Source organism: Oreochromis niloticus, unplaced genomic scaffold (assembly GCF_001858045.2).
Source record: "Oreochromis niloticus isolate F11D_XX unplaced genomic scaffold, O_niloticus_UMD_NMBU tig00002504_pilon, whole genome shotgun sequence".
In the NCBI taxonomy this organism is placed as follows: Eukaryota; Metazoa; Chordata; class Actinopteri; order Cichliformes; family Cichlidae; genus Oreochromis; species Oreochromis niloticus.
Window position 1 is genome coordinate 281962 of NW_020327649.1, and position 19838 is coordinate 301799.

The 19838-nt window shown below is 44.3% G+C and overlaps 1 protein-coding gene across 4 annotated transcripts in view; it reads right to left on the minus strand.

The window, feature by feature from the left end:
• The window catches only part of LOC102080813 (NACHT, LRR and PYD domains-containing protein 12), a 29958-nt gene extending 19374 nt beyond the window's left edge, over positions 1-10584 (minus strand). Inside the window, exons 1-5 of one of the 4 annotated variants that reach the window (XM_025904555.1) lie at positions 10160-10584; positions 9974-10075; positions 9381-9482; positions 7322-7446; positions 5432-7220 (exon numbers count right to left, since the gene is read on the minus strand). In XM_025904555.1, the coding sequence (XP_025760340.1) occupies positions 5432-7220; positions 7322-7446; positions 9381-9482; positions 9974-10075; positions 10160-10248 (2207 nt within the window). In that variant the 5' untranslated portion in view covers positions 10249-10584. Of the gene's footprint in view, positions 1-5431; positions 7224-7321; positions 7564-9380; positions 9483-9973; positions 10076-10159 lie in introns of all 4 variants that reach the window. The other 3 variants (XM_025904554.1, XM_025904553.1, XM_019355441.2) reach the window with 3 other exon arrangements.
• Between the last annotated feature and the right edge of the window lie 9254 nt (positions 10585-19838).

Here is a 19838-nt window from a genome sequence, read left to right on the forward strand (position 1 = left end):
CCATATCCCAGAATTCATAGCGCGGTCCAGCCAAATTTCAGCTGCCAACAATGGCGGCCGCTACTAAGTTTTAAAATTTGTCTTATTAATCTTTCTGGGTCACAAAATAAACTTTTAACATATTTTCAGGCGAGAAAGTGGCGGTGTAAATTTCAAATATCTGCTTGGTTTATCAAGACATCGCATATTTGCAAAAGTGCGCCGATGTTTTTGGAGACGTCTGTTACCCACCCGCTCGATAGCAAACCGGGGGATTCAATGGTCGCTCGAGCCGGCGAGAGCAGCAGACTCCCAGCTTCATCGTTTTCAGACCCCCGCTCTTTCGCTACTCAGGTTAAACATGATATATAAGTCACTCGGATAACTTAAAAATGTAATTGTTTGCCTTATTTCGGTTTTTATTTGTTTGTGAGTAAATCGGGTTGGCTGAGATCAAAGTTATTAGATTATTAGATTAAATAAAACTTTATTAATCCATCAGGTGGGTTCCTCCGGGATTTTCACACAGCTGAATAAACGTCAAAAAGAAAACTGATTAAACAGAAGTGTGAGACGGTCGAGAATTTACGCCAGGGTCCTGTTATATTTTAGATAGCAAGGAGCAGACGGCCAAGTTTATTAAACTCCACCGACACAGCGGTGACGCAAATCTGAAGGCTAGACCGTCCCATTTCACAGCCTCGCACTTCCGGCCTTCTCGGTCTTCGAAGGACCCGGCCCACGTAGACCGCGAAGGCTGGGTCCTCCGAAGGATGCAGCCGATGTTTTGGGACACAGCTTGTGTGTTGTTGTTGCTGGGCTTTTGCCGCACTGAGCAGTTGGCTTGCGGCCATGTTCTGGGCCAATTCAAATAAACGGGTGCTCCCAAAGAAACCTCTGTCTCCTCCGTGACTGAGCTCGCCACATTGGTGTCAGAAGTGGGAGAGCTCACCCTCGCCAGAATGGAGAGAGACACTCAGAGGCTGGAGCAAGCGAGCGGCCATGTAAGTCCACCGACGGGTCCCGATGGCGCGAGTGCACCGCGGCAGCGGCTCGTCGCGACCGACGCTGGGACAGCGCTTCATGGGCTGCTTTTGTCGACCGACACGCCGGGCCCCCGACAGCGAGCAGTGATGCCTGCAACGCCAGCTAAGGTACCGAAATACAACGGGCTAACCCCGCAAGAGCCCTACCTCTCACAAGTACGGCTAGCCGCGAGGCATAATGGGTGGAGCGACGAAGAGGCTGCTACACACCTAGCGCTAGCATTGGAAGGAGATGCACTGCAGGTCCTCCTTGACCTAGCCCCGTCGGAGCAGCATGAGTTCCAGGCCCTCACCATAGCACTCGAGAGGCGATTTGGGCAGCGGCACTCCACTGATCAGAGCAGGAAGCAGCTGACCAACCGGAGCCGTAGGCCGGGGGAGAGCCTGGGCACCTTTGCAGCGGATGTGTTGCTGTATGCTCGTCGTGGCTACCCAGAGTTCCCAGCAGCAGCCCGTGAGGAGCTTAGCCTGCATGCTTTCCTGCGAGGACTTTTTCCAGAGCGACTACGCCAACACGTCCGCCTGGCCATGCCTCAGACTCTCCGTGAGGCGCTCCTTGAGGCTGAAAGGGCCGAGCTGGTGCTCACCTCACCACCTAACCAGCTGGTGCCCCCCCCCAAACTACCCTCAAATCAGAGCCGCAGACTACGACAGGGAGGGGGAGGTCCCGGAGGTATGCCAGCTGCAGCCCTCATTGCCCTTGAGGCGTCCCCGTCGACCGACCGACCGCTGCTACCGGGACATCCTAGGGCCTTTCCCCGTCCCCGAGGCAGAGAACCGGCGCGTGTTGGTGGCCAGGGACTGCTACAGGAGGCTGAGGGAGCTGCGCCAGGCCATGGTCAGTGCCGGAGTACGACAGAAAAGAGCCTGCGACACCAGGTGCCGAGGGGGAGCTTTCGTGCCTGGCGACAAGGTTTGGGTGTACTGCCTGGTTCGCAAGAGAGGGGTGTCCCCCAGGCTGGGCGGTCACTGGCAAGGGCCGGCGGAGGTCGTGGGGTGGCTAACAGAAGTGGTGTACCGGATCCGCATGCTGGGTCCAGGACGCGTGGCCGTGTTGCACCAGGACAGGCTCTCACCGTACTGCCCGCCCGCTCCTGCAGCCGCCAGGGCAGGGGATGCTGGTGGCACCCCAGGTTCTCATCCAAGTGACTCTTCCCCTGCTGGTCGAGATCAGCCTGCGCGCCGAAGGAAGACACATGAACAGTTGTAGGACGTTGTGTTGGGTAATGGGGTTGTCGGGGACGACTGACCCCTTAGGTGGGGGCTATGTAGCGGGCCAGGGCTGTTCAGGGTTGTTCTTACAGTTATGTTTTATTTATGTTACTATGGTGACAGGTGACGCCCTCTTGCTGCGACGGTGTGTCCTTCCGGGGTGAGAGGGCGCCCTGTGTGTTGTTGTTGCTGGGCTTTTGCCGCGCTGAGCAGTTGGCTCGCGGCCATGTTCTGGGCCAATTCAAATAAACGGGTGCTCCCATAGAAACCTCTGTCTCCTCCGTGACTGAGCTCGCCACAGTATGTTCTTTACAATTGGTGTTTGTTCTGGGAAAGATATTGCAGACTGAGCAATAATGCTTTTCTTGCATTTCTCATGGGTTCTAATGGGGGTCTTTCTTAAAATTACTGGTCCCAGTAACAAATGCGCTTGTCGACTCAGAAATCGAGGGAAAACCAACAACATACCCGGCAGAACATTATGTTATTTACACGGGTGCACATAAGTCGTCCACTGGTGCGCATTTGCTGTCAAAATAAAAGATGCGCACCAGATAAGAAGTTGCAACTCGCATTTGCGTACATATAAAAGGCACTATTTTTGTCCGCTAGAGTGGGATTTTCACGGCACATTCTGCACCAAATCTCTGTGCGTTCATCATTGTTTGAAGCCAGTTCACCTCCTGCAACCACTTTTCCGAGAATACGCGCTTCTTTTTTAACAGCACCGCTTACAACCGCAAAGCTCTCCAGAGAGTGGTGCGGTGCTCTGAACGGATAATTGGAGGTGAGCTTCCCTCCCTCCAAGACATCTACAGGAAGCGGTGCCTGAGGAAAGCGGGGAGGATCATCGAGGACTCCAGTCACCCCAGCCATAAACTCTTCAGACTACTTCCATCGGAAAGGAGGTTCTGCAGCATCCGGTCCCGTACCAGCAGACTGAGAGACAGCTTTTTCCACCACGCCATCAGACTGCTGAACACGTCAGAGACACCTCACCTTCACTACTGGAACTTCAACATTATGCACTCCACACTGTACATTAATGCCACTGTTTTGCACATGTCCAACTACCAACCTCTGTATATTTTATATATTTTGTTTACTCTATTTAATTTGTAAAATATGTATACATACACACACACACACACACACGTAGAAAAAACATATTTAGTATACACTTCCAGTAATGCATACACTCTTATATTGTACATACATTTATTACTTTCAGATTTAGCCATTCTTATATTTTGCTTGTTTTATGTTATTGTATTTTTGCACAACTCTGTTGCTTGTGAAGCTCGCACACAAGAATTTCACTCGCATGTACTGTACCAGTGTACCTGCACATGTGACGTGACAACAAAAGTGATTTGATTTTGTGGTTCGGACTCCTTCTGACATTTCTTTGGAGGTGGAGGAACACCAAAGTAATTGCTTAAAGGAGCTTCTTCGACATCTTTAAGAGTTCTAAACAAATGTCTGTCCTCCTCCAGAAAATCTGGATGCGCGCGTTGCAACTTCTTATCTTGTGCGCGTTTTTTTATTTTGACATGACATACACACCTGTGGACCACTTATGTGCACCCCTGGTTATTTAGCTTGTCATATTGCAGCCACAGAAATTCTTTTGTCCACGAAACCATAAAGCTGCACTTTCTTTTTCCCTCATAGTCTGATTTGTCATAACTTTTCCGTTTTGTGGTAGGCTTTCCTTTGGCTGTCACTTCTTCACCCTGACCTGTCTTATTTGGCTCAGCAGAACTAAAATATATATCCTGCTGCTTTTGCACACGCACTCACATAACGGTCAGCGATTCTCTGCGCGATCAACCTCTCACATGTTTAAGCTTGCTGCGGGAGATTTCACTTGTTATGTTTGCATAGTAAGCTAATGAGTGATAAAACGATGTCAGAGGAATTGGTGCGCAATCAATCGTCACTCACCAATAAGTACTGTCGCTCTCTATACACAGTTTGTGCGATTGCAAAGTGAAAGCAAAAAAACAAGCACAAATTCAAACGCGATTTCAATATGTCACATATTGACAGTCTGAGATAGATTTTGGTAGCCCGACTGGAAAATTCGCTAGCCCCGGGACGTTGGGCTAGCGATTTTGCGAGCCCTGAACAGATAATATATTCCCAATCATACTTTAACTGGAAGAATGGTGGCGTGCAAACAAAATTAATTGAGGTTAGAAACGCGAAATGAGACAGCAGAAACCATTGCACAATACCTCACCGTAACCCACTGGTCATTTTTCTAATACAAATGAGGCATTATTTCTGTAACCTTATTTAATTCTAGAGGTTTTGTCAATATAAAATTATACTTACTTAGTAGTCAGTATAATCTTTTAATAATATAAGTTTACTTATGGTAGAATACTGCATGTAATTATTTGTGTTTAGAAGTATGTAGTTGATGGCATGTTGAAAGAATGTCTCATCCTAGGAGGTCTGTGTTTTGTGAAGATTTTCTTATCGTTGCCTAACATTGTACCGTTATTCCCGTGAAGGGTATAATATGGACCAGCCCTAACTTGAAGGATTTCTGCTTGGCTGCCTGCTCCGTCATCAGAACTCGACTGGTGGTGGTCCCAGGCACTCGATTTAACTCGTGGTGATTGGACGTTTCAGGCAGTGGCACCAAGGTTGTGGAATTCTCTTCTCCTGTTTTTTACGCTGTACAGACTCCATCGATTCTTTTAAGAAGCAGCTGAAGACATTTATTTTTATGTATTGTGAAACACTTTGTGATTTTTATCTGTGAAAAGCGCTAAATAAATTAATTTTAACTACAACTCACAGACACACACACACACACACCAACAACAGCCCACAGTTGCCTAAAGAAGAATAAAAGTACAAAGAAGCTCTTCATAGATTCTTATTTCTGTCTCTCTAACAGGAGCGTCTGAATGACCAACAACAACAGCAGCAGATTTAAAATACTGCCCCCTAATGACACAACACAGGTACTACATGTAGATGTGAGTCTACAACGCACAGCGTATGACTACCAATGCAGGATCATGCTAAGTGCACACACACATTTCCTGATCAACACAAAACATCATTCTATCTGAGAAACTCACACTAATGAGAGTCGTTTAGTAGTGTGTATATCTGAAGAACTAAACTACTAATCTACACTAATTAATGATGTTAATGATCACATCTGGACTCACCCAGCCTTTCTGCAGTTCCTCACAGCTGGAATCAGTCTCAGTCGTCCCCGCCATGACGTGTTGTACTTCTGCAGGACAAACTCATCCAGAACCTCCTCTGACATCTGCAGCATGAAGGCCAGAGCTGAGCACTGGATCTCAGAGAGTCTCTTTTCTGATCTGTTCTCTGACTTTAGAAACTTTTGGATCTCCTGATGTACTGAGAGGTCGTTCATCTCCATCAGACAGTGGAAGATGTTGATGCTTCTGTCTGGAGAGATTTCATCACTGTTCATCTCCTTCAGGTTGTTGATGACTCTCTGGATGGTTCCTGGACCGTTCTCTGTCTGATCCAGCAGACCTACTAAGAGTCTCTGGTTGGACTCCAGACAGAGGCCATGAAGGAAGTGAACAAACAGGTCCAGACGACCATTTTTACTCCTGAAGGATTTTATTAGTGTTTCCATCAAAAAATCATCCAGAGATGACTCTTTGTATTTTTTTCCCAGGAACTTCTTCAGCACCTCTGTGTTCCTGTTGGTGTGACAGTGGAACATGTAGACTGCAGCCAGAAACTCCTGAATGCTCAGATGAACAAAGCAGTAGACTGGTTTCTGGAAGAGCACACACTCTCTTTTGAAGATCTCTGTACAAACTCCTGAGTACACCGAGGCCTCTGTCACATCCAGACCACACTGCTCCAGGTCTTCTTGGTAGAACATGATGTTTCCTTTCTCCAGATGTTCAAACGCCAGCCTCCCCAGCTTCAGAAGAACTTCCCTGTCAGTCTTTGTCAGCTTCTGTGGACTCGTCTCATGTCCCTCATGGTACTTGTTCTTCTTCCTCTTTGTCTGAACCAGCAGGAAGTGTGAGTACATGTCAGTCAGGGTCTTGGGCAGCTCTCCTCTCTGCTCTGTAGTCAACATGTGCTCCAGAACTGTAGCAGTGATCCAGCAGAAGACTGGGATACTACACATGATGTGGAGGCTCCTGGATGTCTTCAAGTGGGAGATTATTCTGCTGGACAGCTCTTCATCACTGAATCTCCTCCTGAAGTACTCCTCCTTCTGGGCGTCAGTGAAGCCTCGTACTTCTGTTAGCCTGTCAACACATGTAGGAGGGATCTGATTGGCTGCTGCAGGTCGGGAAGTTATCCAGACGAGAGCCGAGGGAAGCAGATTCCCCTGGATGAGGTTTGTCAGCAGCTGGCTGACTGATGACTTCTGTGTGACATCAGACAGCAGCTTCCTGTTGGTGAAATCCAATGAAAGTCTGCTTTCATCCAGGCCGTCAAAGATGAACAAAAGCTGAGAGACAGCCAGCTTCTCTGCTGTGACCTTCTGTAATGTTGGATGGAAAACATGGAGCAGCTGCAGAAGACTGTACTGCTCATCTCTGATCAGGTTCAGCTCCCTGAATGAAAGCAGAACCACCACACTGACATGTTGGTTCTCCAAGCCCTCTGCCCAGTCCAGAGTGAACTTCTGCACTGAGAAGGTTTTTCCAACACCAGCGACACCGTTGGTCAGAACCACTCTGATGGGTCTCTGTTGGTCAGGTAAGGCTTTAAAGATGTCCTGGCACCTGATTGGAGCGTCATGGAGGGCGTCCATCTTGGAAGCTGTCTCCAGCTGCCTCACCTCATGTTGGGTATGAACCTCTTCACTCTGTCCCTCTGTGATGTAGAGCTCAGTGTAGATCCTGTTGAGGAGGGTTCTACTTCCTGTTTCATCACTTCCTTCAGTCACACGTTCACATCTCCTCCTCAGACTGACCTTATGTTCATCTAAAACCTCCTGCAGACCAACATCTGCTGAAAGAAAGAGAAAGAAAACTCTTCAAAGTCTGAACAACAACAAGAAGTCCAGTTTTTAGAAATGAGTCCATCAGCAGACTGATGTTCAGTCTTACTTTGTACACAGCTGCTCTGACTGGCTGTCTGCAGTCCAGCTCTGCTTCTGGATCTTTCTCCACACTGGGGACAGGAGGAGTCTCCTGATGAAGCAGACTGGTCCCAGTATGAGCAGATGCACTGTCTGCAGAACCAGTGTCCACAGCTGGTAGAGACTGGATCCTTCACGACGTCCTGACACAAAGCACAGCAGGATAGCTGCTCCTCCTCACAAACACCACTCCTCTTCCTCTTCCTCTCTCTGTGAACACATTTCTTTATCACTAAAATCATTTACTGACTGTTGCTAAAACTATTCAAATTTAAAAGATGGTGCAGAAGTTGTGATGGTCACAGAGTAAACATGGAGATACTTTTCTGTTTGAAGGCGGCGTTCAGTCTGGAAACAAAGTGATGCTTCATTGTTTTCATCAACACTAATGAGCTGCTTTTCCTGTCTGCCTGTCTTATTAAACACTCAGTGATCTGCCTGCAGTTTCCTATGAATACACACTTCACAATAAAAGCCTTCCATCAGAGGGCGCTGCTTATATTCTTTAGGCCGCTCCATAAATCACGGTAACGGACTCACAGCCGGACCAAGTGTTAAAACCTAAAAAGAGGAAGTGTTTTTATGTGTGTGTTGGTTAACATTAAATGTCTCTAAGCAAGTGTAAATACGTATTTTCAAGGTGGATTATCTACAGTCTGTATATAAAAGATGGCAACAGACACAGGGTTCATATTTGAGTTGGTTCAAGCTTACTTCATATACATAGTGTCCTTATGAGAACCAGCCTATTTATGTCCTCTGTGAAGGACATTTGATTTCAGTCTATATATTTTGAGTTATTCGAGCTACCCTACTAAGTCCTAATGTGTTAGATAGAAGACATGCTGTGCTTTCCATTGATATCTCATGTTTGGTGGCCACAAGAAACGTTTTGTGGGAAGATTCTTCTGGCCTCAGTTTTCAGGAGGATACTGAAACAGAATTCACTCACCATCCAAAACACTAAACTCAGGTGTTCCGGTCTCTCCCATGACTGTGCATGTACCAAATTAGCATCCAGGCATGCAGACTGCTTCTACAAATATCTGTGAAAGGCTCGCCCTCAGGAGCTCAGTGAAGTCCAGCGTGGTGCTGTGACAGGATGCTACCAGTGCATCAAGTCCAGCTGTGAAATGACCTCACTACTAAATATTCCACAGTCAGCTGTTAGTGGGATTATAACAGAGTGGAAGTGACTGGGAACGACAGCTGCTCAGCCATGAAGTGGAAATCACAGAGTGGGGTCAGTGGATGATGAAGTGCAGAGTTTCTGCAGAGCCAATCACGACTTCATTTGGCCTTCAGATGAGCTCATGAAGAGAGCTTCATTAAATGGGTTTCCATGGCGACCAGCTGCATCCAAGCCCAAGCACGATGGTGCAGTGGTGAAAAGCACACGGCCACTGGACTCTAGAGCAGTGGAGATGTGTTCTCTGGACCAATCACGGTTCTCCATCTGACAATCTGATTGACAACTATAGGTTTGGTGGTTGCCAGGGCAACAGTACTTGCATGACTGCATTGTGCCAAAAATAAAGTTGTCATCAACACTTGGCTGACATCATATTAAATGCTGTGGATTCAGAATCTGATGCACTCAAGTTTACATGTGCGTGAAGGCAGACGAGTCAGTACTTTGGGTATTATAGTGTAAAGTTGCACTGATTGATTTCCATGAACAGCACTGTGGTTCAGTGTTGTCCTGATGGAGTCTCATTAACAGCAGCCAGTATGATCCAGGCTTTAGCTGCTGGGTCTCTGTGTGACCTCTCAGACTGTTTAACAGATCAGACACAAAGAGAATCAGAGCAGCTCTTTAAAGACAAACATGAACCCACTCAGGTCACACTTTCCCCACAGATATGAGCATCACTGTCCTCAAACAGCAAATGACCAAGTCTAACATTTGGATCTTTTCTCTTTCATTGTTTTCTTTTTAATGAATCTTTGTAACAATCTGAGGATGTTTCAGGTCAGATTTATCCAGGAAACACAAACATGTAAAGGAGTCATCACAGCTCTCTGACCTCGTTGGTCCAGGTTCACCACTGAAGTCTGGAGGGTCACGTTTGGACCGGTCACTCCTCACAGACGGACAGCTGGACCCTGCAGACTGTGACCTCTGACCTCTGCAGACACAAACATGATTGAAGCAGCTGTGATCACACAGACTGCAGATAATGCAGCTGTTTCCTGTCAGTAACATCCTCTTAGATTAGAGTTCAGCTTTTTACAGGAAAACTGGACAAAACTGATTTTTGTTACAAATTCATTTTCATTTCCTCTCAGCTCACAAACACAGTCAGAAAATCAACAAATTTCACACGATATCTGATTTAAAAGCATATGTGAGATTTATATTGTCAGTTTATCCAACACTACTAAGCGGTCTTTACCTTAAATGTAAGCTCCTGTCCTTTTTTATCTTTCTCCAGAGTGAAAGTTTTTAAATAAACTCATTGCTGCAGCAAAGAGCAGCACAACATTGAGACAGATTTTTAGCTTCATTGTTCTTATTCTCCACTAAGTCATTGGTTCTGTCACTAATTAGCTAACATGAACTAATCTATGTCTATTAGCAACCAACCAACTCAAAGAGTTCATGTTACTAACAGCTCACCTCTCTGCTGCAGACACAGGCTGGACTTTAAAATTAAAGATGGCATCTTTAGACGCGTCACTCTTACAGGACACACAGCTGGGTGGAGGTCCAGGTGGGTTCCTGTGAATAATGATGGAGCAGTGATGTGAGTGCTGAGCTGTGACATGGAGAAGAGTCATGGACAGTTAGAGATGGTCATCTCACCTCTGAGCTTTGGTCTGGCTCTCATGTTCCCCACACAGAGTGCTTTTAGAGGGAGGGACTCCCTCCTCTCTGTCCTCACACTGATCCATGCTGCTCAATTCACATCAGCTCACACACACTTTCTACCTTCACCTGCAGAGGAAACACAAATCATTCATGTGCACATCAACTGAGAGCTGCAGAGGTCGTGTCTGATGTGTTGGACTAACATCCATCTGAGACACAGCTTTCATCAGTTCACTACAAAAACTGTCACAGAGCCCAGTTCAGCCTCCAAATCCTCCATTACTGTAGTCCTACAAAGGTCAAACATGGCTGCAGCTTTATGTCAGTAACAATGTCCAGGACCAAGCTGACTGCTTACAGAGTTCATGCTCTGACTGCTAGCTGCTCTGCTAGCTAAGCTAACTCATGTCAATGCTACTCAGAAAATGTATATAAAATATTTCTGTGAAGGTTCTCAGTCATCCAGGTCATCGTAGTCAAAGGAGTTTGCAAAGAAAAGCGTCTGGACTTCTTTAAGTTGCTTGAAGACGTTTCACCTCTCATCCGAGAAGCTTCTTCAGTTCTAAGGTCAAGAGGCGCAACAACATTGTCATCCCCGTGGATAAAAACATCAAGTTCACCAGGGAAGACACAAAGGACAACTGTTTGCCTTTCCTGGACTGCGCCGTGCACATTGAAGAGAATGGCAACCTCAACATTGAAGTTTACCGGAAGCCCACACACACGGACCAGTACCTCCTCTTTGACTCCCATCACCCTCTGGAACATAAACTTGGAGTTATTAGGACCCTACACCACCGGGCAGAACATGTCCCCTCTAAGCCTGAAGGGAAAAAGAAGGAACACACACACATGTAAAGGAAGCACTTAAAACATGTGGTTATCCTAACTGGGCGTTCATAAAGTCAGCAAAGATGCACAGAAAAGAAGATCAGACATCAGCGAGGGAGGATAAGAAAGACAGACGCAACAACATTGTCATCCCCTATGTTGCCGGTGTATCAGAGAAACTCAGGAGAGTTTGCTCCAAGCACGACATCCCAGTGTACTTCAGACCCAGCAACACACTCAGACACAAACTGGTTCACCCAAAAGACAAAACTCCAAAACACAAACTGAACAACGTGGTGTATGCTGTACAGTGCAGCGAGGAATGCCCGGACCTCTACATTGGAGAGACCAAACAGCCACTTCACAAGCGCATGGCACAACATAGAAGAGCCACCTCCACAGGACAAGACTCAGCAGTCCACCTGCATCTAAAGGATAAAGGTCACTCTTTCGAGGATGCCAATGTTCACATTTTGGACAGAGAGGACAGATGGTTTGAAAGAGGAGTGAAAGAGGCCATCTATGTCCACTGTGAGCGACCATCTTTGAACAGAGGCGGTGGTTTATGACACCAACTGTCTGCCATCTATAATCCAGTTTTGAGATCCCTTCCCAGACGCCTTAACGCCCACTCACATCCTGGGCCAGCTGACCTCAGGAAATCACATGATAAGGTGGGGCCAGGTTTCACAATGAGCTCACCCGAAACTCTGGCTGATTAGGTACCACACCCGCTTTCACACCTTGGCTCATGTGATTAGAGGATCACCAGGGGGTCCTTTGTCCCTCCTTGGGGGGGATACTCCCACTGGGTTTAAATCTGGGACTCTCGGCCATTTGACCTTAGAACTGAAGAAGCTTCTCGGATGAGAGGTGAAACGTCTTCAAGCAACTTAAAGAAGTCCAGACGCTTTTCTTTGCAAACTCCTTTGACTATATAAAATATTAAAGAGTGAAAAGTAAAGCTTGGAGTCACAGGATGATGCTGATATAAGCAAACAGAGCACATTGAGTTCTTCATCATTGTTACAGTTCCTTTGTTGTTAAGCCACAGAAAAAAAAACCTTAAGGAAAAAAATAAAATGTTGATAAATCTGTTTATCTGTAAGACAAAACTTGGCTTAGTTTGTGCTGCATGAAGCTGACAGCGTGATATTTGTCTCAAAACTGCACGTGTGATGGAGCCAGATGTTTTAGATATTTGTGCACACAGGAAGGTTTTTGATTGGTGAAGCTGAACTGAGTATAAATGATGAGGATCTGCAGCTGTGCAGCGCTGACGTCAGTGTGCGAAGCTGTATGAAGGAGTTTCTGGTTGTTCTCCAGAATAACTCAGTGACATAATGACGCTGCGGAGGAACTTTCTGATACACGATGACAAACAGCTTTAGTTTAACTTTACATTTATAATTTGGTTTCTTTCAGGAGAGTCCAGAAACACAAACACTCAGAGCCTGAAACACAGAGACTAACGGAAAAACGTGTTTTCTCTTAAACACAAAGTGACAGCAGAGCGAGCAGAGAAAGATACAACAGCCCAAATATTCACAGCATATTTCCTTTTTTCGGCAGAAACATCTGTTTCCACGTCACGTACAGCGGCCTCACTCAGCCTCGTTGGTCCAACTGTGAGTCCGTTACCATGAATCAGAATAACTATCAGAACTGTGGAGCGGCAGATTTGTGCTGAACTAAGCTGCTCACAGCTGATGTTAGCGAGGAAAACATTACACACTGCTAACGTTACCGTAACACAGAGCTTCACACGGAGACGATCAGCGTCAGACACAAAGTTCAGGAGAGAAAAACATCGGGAAGGGAAAAACCAGGGAGGGGCTTGTGGGACAGAGGGTCCACCATCCCACAGCCACAAACATTCTGACCAATCACAGCACTTCATTTCACTCTGCTTTTGTTACGCCCCCTCCGCTTTTCCACAGCAGTAAACTGTGGCAGTAACAGTCAGAGAGGATGGAGTCAGTGAACGCAGCACATAAGATTTTCTATTGAACGTAGAAAAACACAGAATAGATTAGTTTGAGTAAATGGACGGCACATGTTTGTCTGCACAGACCATAATAATAATAACAGGTGTCACAGCTGTTTTTTCAGAGCTGATTTATTTCTGCTCATTTTCCTGTTTGCAACACAAACATCTGTCAACACTTTGTTTCAGCTCCACATTCATCCAAACATCCATGCTCAGAGTGGTCATGGTCGAGTGTGAGGTACTAAACTTCTACTGTAACACCTTCATCTGATGTCAGTATGAACATCAGCAGGATTCTAATGCAGGACTTTCACTGCAGTAAATACTCTGAATACTGCAGACAGACTGATCCAACAGCAGCAATAACCTAAAAATACATGAAACTAACATTAAAGCAGCGTTTCATCCTCACTGTGTGTTTAAATACACTGATCCAGGATCAGATTCATGTTTCTGACCTGAGAGTTTACCTGTAGACTTACGATGCATTCAGGGTCCTGCAGCAGACTGTCAGCTCTATGGGGGGTTTTATCCTTCAGTGACTGCAAAAATAAAACCTGCTGCCACCAGAGTCCATTGAAAAATCTGTAAATTTAAGAATTAAGTCTAATATCCCAATACTACAATACCATCATAGAATAGACATCATAAATCTTAGTTTACACTCATGAATCATGTTGTACAGTTTGTTGTGCTATTCAAACATCAGTGAAGCATTCGACAGTTTACAGGAGCCATCATGGCTCAATAGAAGCTCTGAAGTCAAACTGTCAACATGTCAGCACACAAGCTCAGACATGACTGCTTCATCAACATGGAGCTCTGAGTGTTTATTAAAGGATCATTGTGTGAAAGACGCTCTAACACAGCTGACTGCAGCCTTTAGCTGTGAGCACACAGTGTCTCACGTTTACATTCACTTTACTGTCAAATACACTCAATAACTGTAAACAGCTGCTGTGGTTCCAGGACTGAGCCCCCAGTGGTTCAGGGTCCAGTGTTTCCCCTGATCAGGTCTAAGATATCTGCCTGCACTGACTGCAGGGCCCAGCTACAGGATCATGTTCAGCTATAAATAGACTACATGTCTTACAGGGACTGTCAGCACTAAAGGAGAAGAGGACGAACTAAATAGGACACAAACACACACAGTTTGTTTATGAAGAAATTCAGCCAGTGAGTTTGATTCAAGCTGATCAATAATCTATAATCATGTGGATTTGTCTTCAAATACACGCGTGATTTGTCCTGAAATAAGAGCTGAACATGCTTTAGTGTGTAGAAGCTGTTGTTATTCCAGAAGCAGAAGATCAGACATGAAAGTGGAGATAACACAGAAGACCCGCAGCAAAGGGTCAGAGGTCAGACTGGGCCACTGGATTCAACAATGAGCCAATGATCATCAAGTAGTGACTAAAGCAGAGCCCTGACGTTCTGACATTTATCACACAGTTAGAACAAATGTCTGCTGATGACTTCATCTCATGAAATGACTGATAGATGTCAATTCATTGATCAGCTGAGCTGCTGATCTTCATCGTGCACAGAAACATTCAGCTTGTTTCAATCAGTAAATAACTCCCACTACTCTCAGTTTGAACTGTTCCCACTCAAAATGCTGTCAGAACAATGATCATTGTAGAACTTCACAAACATCACGTGTTGTTTTCCACATGTAAGATCAGCAAACATACAGAAACTTCCTGTTGCCACACACGGCCTCTAAAATCTCTTCCACGCTTTCTGTCTGAAGTCCACTCTCTGTGTCGGATCCACAGGAAACAACAAGATCTTATTAACATGGTTTTCAATGTGTCTCCTTCCAAAAAGTCCAACCAATGAACAAATGTGTATATTTGTGGAGGCCGAACAAAAGCATGACACGTTTGTCTGTTTCTATAAACTGGTGTCAAACACAAATATGAAGAGTTTCATTGACAGACTCCAAAATGCCCCCGCAGTGAATCACAGGGAAATCCTACAGTGTGCAGAGAATCTTAATGGCTCCAACATCAACACATCCACAATGTTGGATCCAGTTCTACCTCACAGAGTTACTAAGACACACCCTCTGCCAGCATTACAACAGCTCCACCTGCTTCACCTGCCTCCTCAGCCTCTGTACACCTGAAGAGAAAAGAAAGGCTCCAAAAGCTCAAATCTACAAAGGATTCATGAAGTTTCATCCAACAAGAACATGTTTGCCTTCCACAGTGTGCTGTTAGACACCACTGTACCTCTGCCATTTCAAAAAGAGCAGCTTGGGAACATTTTGGCTCCAAACACTTTGTGTTTAAGTTCCTAATCTTTGTTTTCTTTGTGAACAACATCTGGAGCTTTTTGACTCATAGAAACATCATTTTGTTCTTTAGATGACAGCAGATTGGGACTGAATAATCAATCACTATCAAACCAATAAAGATGCTGATTTTACAGGAACTTTGTTGGAGAAGCTGGAAAGACATGAAACTGGTGGAGATCCCAAACCAGTTGATAGTGCTGATTATTCCCAATAAAGCTGTTTTCCATTTGAGATGAAATGACTTTCTGTCCTGATATATAATAAAGATGTTAGTTGTTTTTGAGCCCCTGTATTAAAAGTAGATCCAGTTTAAAGTCAGCTTGAGTTTGATGTCTTTATGTCAAAGCTGCTCATGATGTTGAGCTGCTGATGGAATAAAAACAGGTAAAAATCTGCCTCTGACATGATCTGCTTGAGGAGCTTTTTCATGTGAAGCTCTCTGAGCTCAGGGCTAAGTTGCTGTGTTTCATCTTTAAGAGCTGCTGCCTCCTCGCCGTTCTTCTTCTCCTAATGACACCATTTCTGCTTCAGATCTTTCACTGGGCCTAAAACAGATGAAGAGTAGATCTACTGCTGTTCACTGTTTGTGTCAATATGGAGAAATATGAAAGACAAACACAGCACATACAGAGAAATGTAGACAGAATGTGCAGCCAGTGCAGTAAATGGTCTAAATATCAGCTCTTTAGAAAATGATCCTGATGAACATGAAACTAACATCCAATGAGAAACACAGCTTCCTTGTTTCATGTCCAATAACAATAAATGAAGAGCTAATAAAGAGCTATTCTATTGTAAAATGCTGAGATGATTATTAGACAGAACCCAGCGGCTCACCAAAAGCCTGCATTGAAAATCTATATGAAAGTAATCTATGCTCATATATGGCAAAATCCTTTAAGTGTCACTGTGTTTTTCATCTGTGCTCTTGTTGGTTGGACAAGTTTGTAAATGACAAAGAGCTCAGTGGACTTTGCATCCATCAAATCCTGTTAGATGTTTGTTTTTCCTTCACAGCTTTGTGATGAAGGCTAAAGAACAGAGATATGAACTATTGCCAATATGAATCCTGATGCATGACGTGGGCACAGACCCACCAAAGCAACACTCAGCTCACCTCATTCCAGGCGCTTGTCTGCTGGAGACCATGAGCCTTGTTAGTCACACATTAGCACCGTGGTAGGAAACAGCCTCCATCATTTCATTAGATCTGAATTTGGACTGTTTCCCTCTGGATGAGAACCAAGTCTGTCAAATCTATTGATCCAACACAAACTATCAAACACATTGGCTCACAGTCAGATTGGCTTTGTATGGATGGTGTAACAGGGGCTGGGAAAGGATGCTGAAAGCTGAATATAATACAGAACAATAACAGGACATATAATCATGTAGAAACATGATCTTCAGCAGGCACACTTCTATTATTCATGATCACAAAGAACTTGTGCAGCCCTGATATCAGCCCTAATATATGAGTGTGTTTGCCCAAAGATTGAAACAGCATCAACATGACAGCTGTAAGAAATCTTCTCTCAGCCTTGTTTGGCAGAAGATCCCTGCAACAAAGATTGTAGCTGAAAGATGACGTGTGTAAAGTTTGTCTTTGGGAGGGTTGAGGCTGTTTTTAGACCTTTGATAGTTTCAATCCAGTTCTGAAAGACAGAAATAAAAACAACATCATTAAGATCAGATCATGGAGCTGTTTCCTGCCTTGTTTCTAGCTTCACATTACAAGACTTTACTACAATAAAGATGCTAACATGTATCTGTAGGAACAACATCATTGAATCTATAACAACTGGAGCCAAACCAGTGGCTCTGCTGGGATCACTGGTGAGCCAACACTTCCTTGTTGATGCAGATTTCAGGGCTTCCTGTTGCTCCTCCGTTATAACTGTTCTCTCTTCTCAACACATGATGACACAAAGGAATCAGCAGTGACGAAGATGATGCTGAAGCACCAGTGTTGGGCAAGTTACTTTGAAATAGTAATTCAATTATAGTTACTAGTTACTTCTTCAAAAAGTAACTGAGTTAGTAACTCAGTTACAATATTCTAAAAGTAATTAATTACTTGGAAAAGTAACTATTGCGTTACTTTAAAAAAAAACAAAGAACGTTTAACCCTCTGGCGTCCAGAGTATAATTGGCCATTTTTTTACTACTCTTGATTTTCCCTCCACATTTTACCTTTAAAAACTATTTACTTTGCCTTGTTTGGTATCATTCTTTTTAGCGCAACCTCACGTGCCTGAATTTACAGTTATGTTCTCATTTTGTCATACTGTATAACCAGAATTGATCTAAAATCAAACAAAAAACATAAAATCAGAGTAGAAAAAGTTATATTTTTACTGTAACAACCATAAACATGTTTAATGAATCATATTTCATAACTTCAAATGCAAATATTAATTGTCAAATTTAAAATCCTATGCACAAGTTTTGCAAACAACAAAGTTATTTGCATCCATTTACCTTTTACCCTTTTTTAAAATAACCATTTCAAACTATTTACAGAACAATCAGCTGTTCTGCATTCAATAAGATGCCACACAAATTATTTGTGCCACTCCAAAACATAATTTCTGTCCACTACAAAGGAGAACATCACAGCCTGATACCTGCAGGTCTGACAGCAGCAGGTGTATCACTCCTGTTTCTACCTGGAGACAGCAGTCGCCTCATTGTTCTGACACACAACACAAAACTATACACAACACTACACACTAACTACACAACACTACACACTAACTACACAAGACAACACATTAACTACACACTCCAAACACGCTAAACGTCACAAATCTCAAAACTCGCTCTCTCTCTTTTCCTGCTCTCTCTCTCTCTCTCTCTCGCCGTCGCTCCTAAAACTTTTTTTTGTTTTGCTCATAAGCAGAGAGTGCTTGCTAGCGCTAACGTGGCGAAACTATTGAGGAAAAAACGCCGCGTATATATTGTTTATCATGACTCTGGTTTTACGTGGCCTATCGACACAATTTATAAACTGGTATATATCACCTTGTTGCTTTGTCTTTAAGTGGTCATGTGATTGGCTTACCACAACTACTTTATTCTTCCTCAGTCAAACAGCAGCACTCATGCGATTGTTTTGCCCCCTGAGCTCCGGGTGTTGTGCTGGACAGTGCTCGTGATTAGCGTCCGCGGGAGCGCGCAGCTGCTTAAAGCTGTAGCGTCCAGAAGATGCGGTAAGCTGAACACAGCTTCAACCGTCTGTTTGTTGAAAAATAGTAACGGACCGCGTTTCCTTGTTAGTAACTGTAACGCCGTTGTAACGATAGGAATAGTAATTAGTTAGATTACTCGTTACTGAAAAACGTAACGCCGTTAGTAACGCCGTTACTTGTAACGCCGTTATTCCCATCACTGTGAAGCACACATTTCACACATATAACAGAGCAGTGCAGTTACACACACCTCTGCTTGACATTAGGCCTCAAACAAAGACACAAAACACTAACTTGACTCTAAATAGAAGAAACTGGCAGCTTTTTCTGTTCTGTGCTTATATTTGACACACATGCTTCTCTTTGTGCAAACACACATCGCACTATAAGGGTAACCTAGCACACAATGATTGGACAGCACAGTGATGATGCTGGGAGATCCTATACGAAGCAACACAGAAACACTGAGAACTTTAAACATTGATTATATTGAGATAAGCAGCCGACCCAGTCTAGATAAAGGCGAGCAGCTGGGACCGCTGCTGCACCAAAAACAGGTTTCAGTGTTTCCATGTGTGTGTGTGTGATGTCTTTACTTATACTGGTCAATAGACTTTAGTCAACACATGATTGAAAGGTGTTACACATGAAATAAAAACAGTGTTTCATCTTTATTCCTCTGAAGCAGCTGCATTATAACCAATCTGCTCCTTTGTGGCCTTTAAAACAGCTTAAATAACTGTTGTTATATTTGTTTCTGCTCCTCTTGGACAGACGACTCTTGAAAAGACATTTTTGAATTTCAATGTGACTTTAACTGGATAAATATGGGATATATAAACGTCTGCAACAAACTGATTCCAGCTTCTACCTCATGATAGGAATGTTTTGTGGCTCAAGATGACCTGATATCTTTCATGATGGAGACATTTGACACATGTTTCACATATTATAGACCAACAAGTTATTCATAGCAGTTTAAATACGGGGAGTCACTTTTGGGCCCAGCAGATAAAACAGAGCCAATATTTCCTTCTTTATTTAAGTGACGTGTGTCACAGATGTGACCTAGTAAAGTGTAGCTGAACATTAGTAACGTTATTAACACTCTCAGCTCGTCCTTGTTCCAGACCTGAAGATCCTCTTCTTTCATTCAGCAGCAGCTTCAGGTCTCTGATGGTCCAGGCTTGTTGTTGGGAAACAGCCCTGCTGGGATGATGGTGTCCTCACAGAAACAGTCAGTGATGCTGTTGATCTCCATCACAGAGCACGTCCCAGTCTGCAGGCTCAGTCCTGCAGGGCCTCGCTGGCTTCCTGACTCCACCCAGTCAACAACAGGAAGTGTTTGCAGGAACAAAG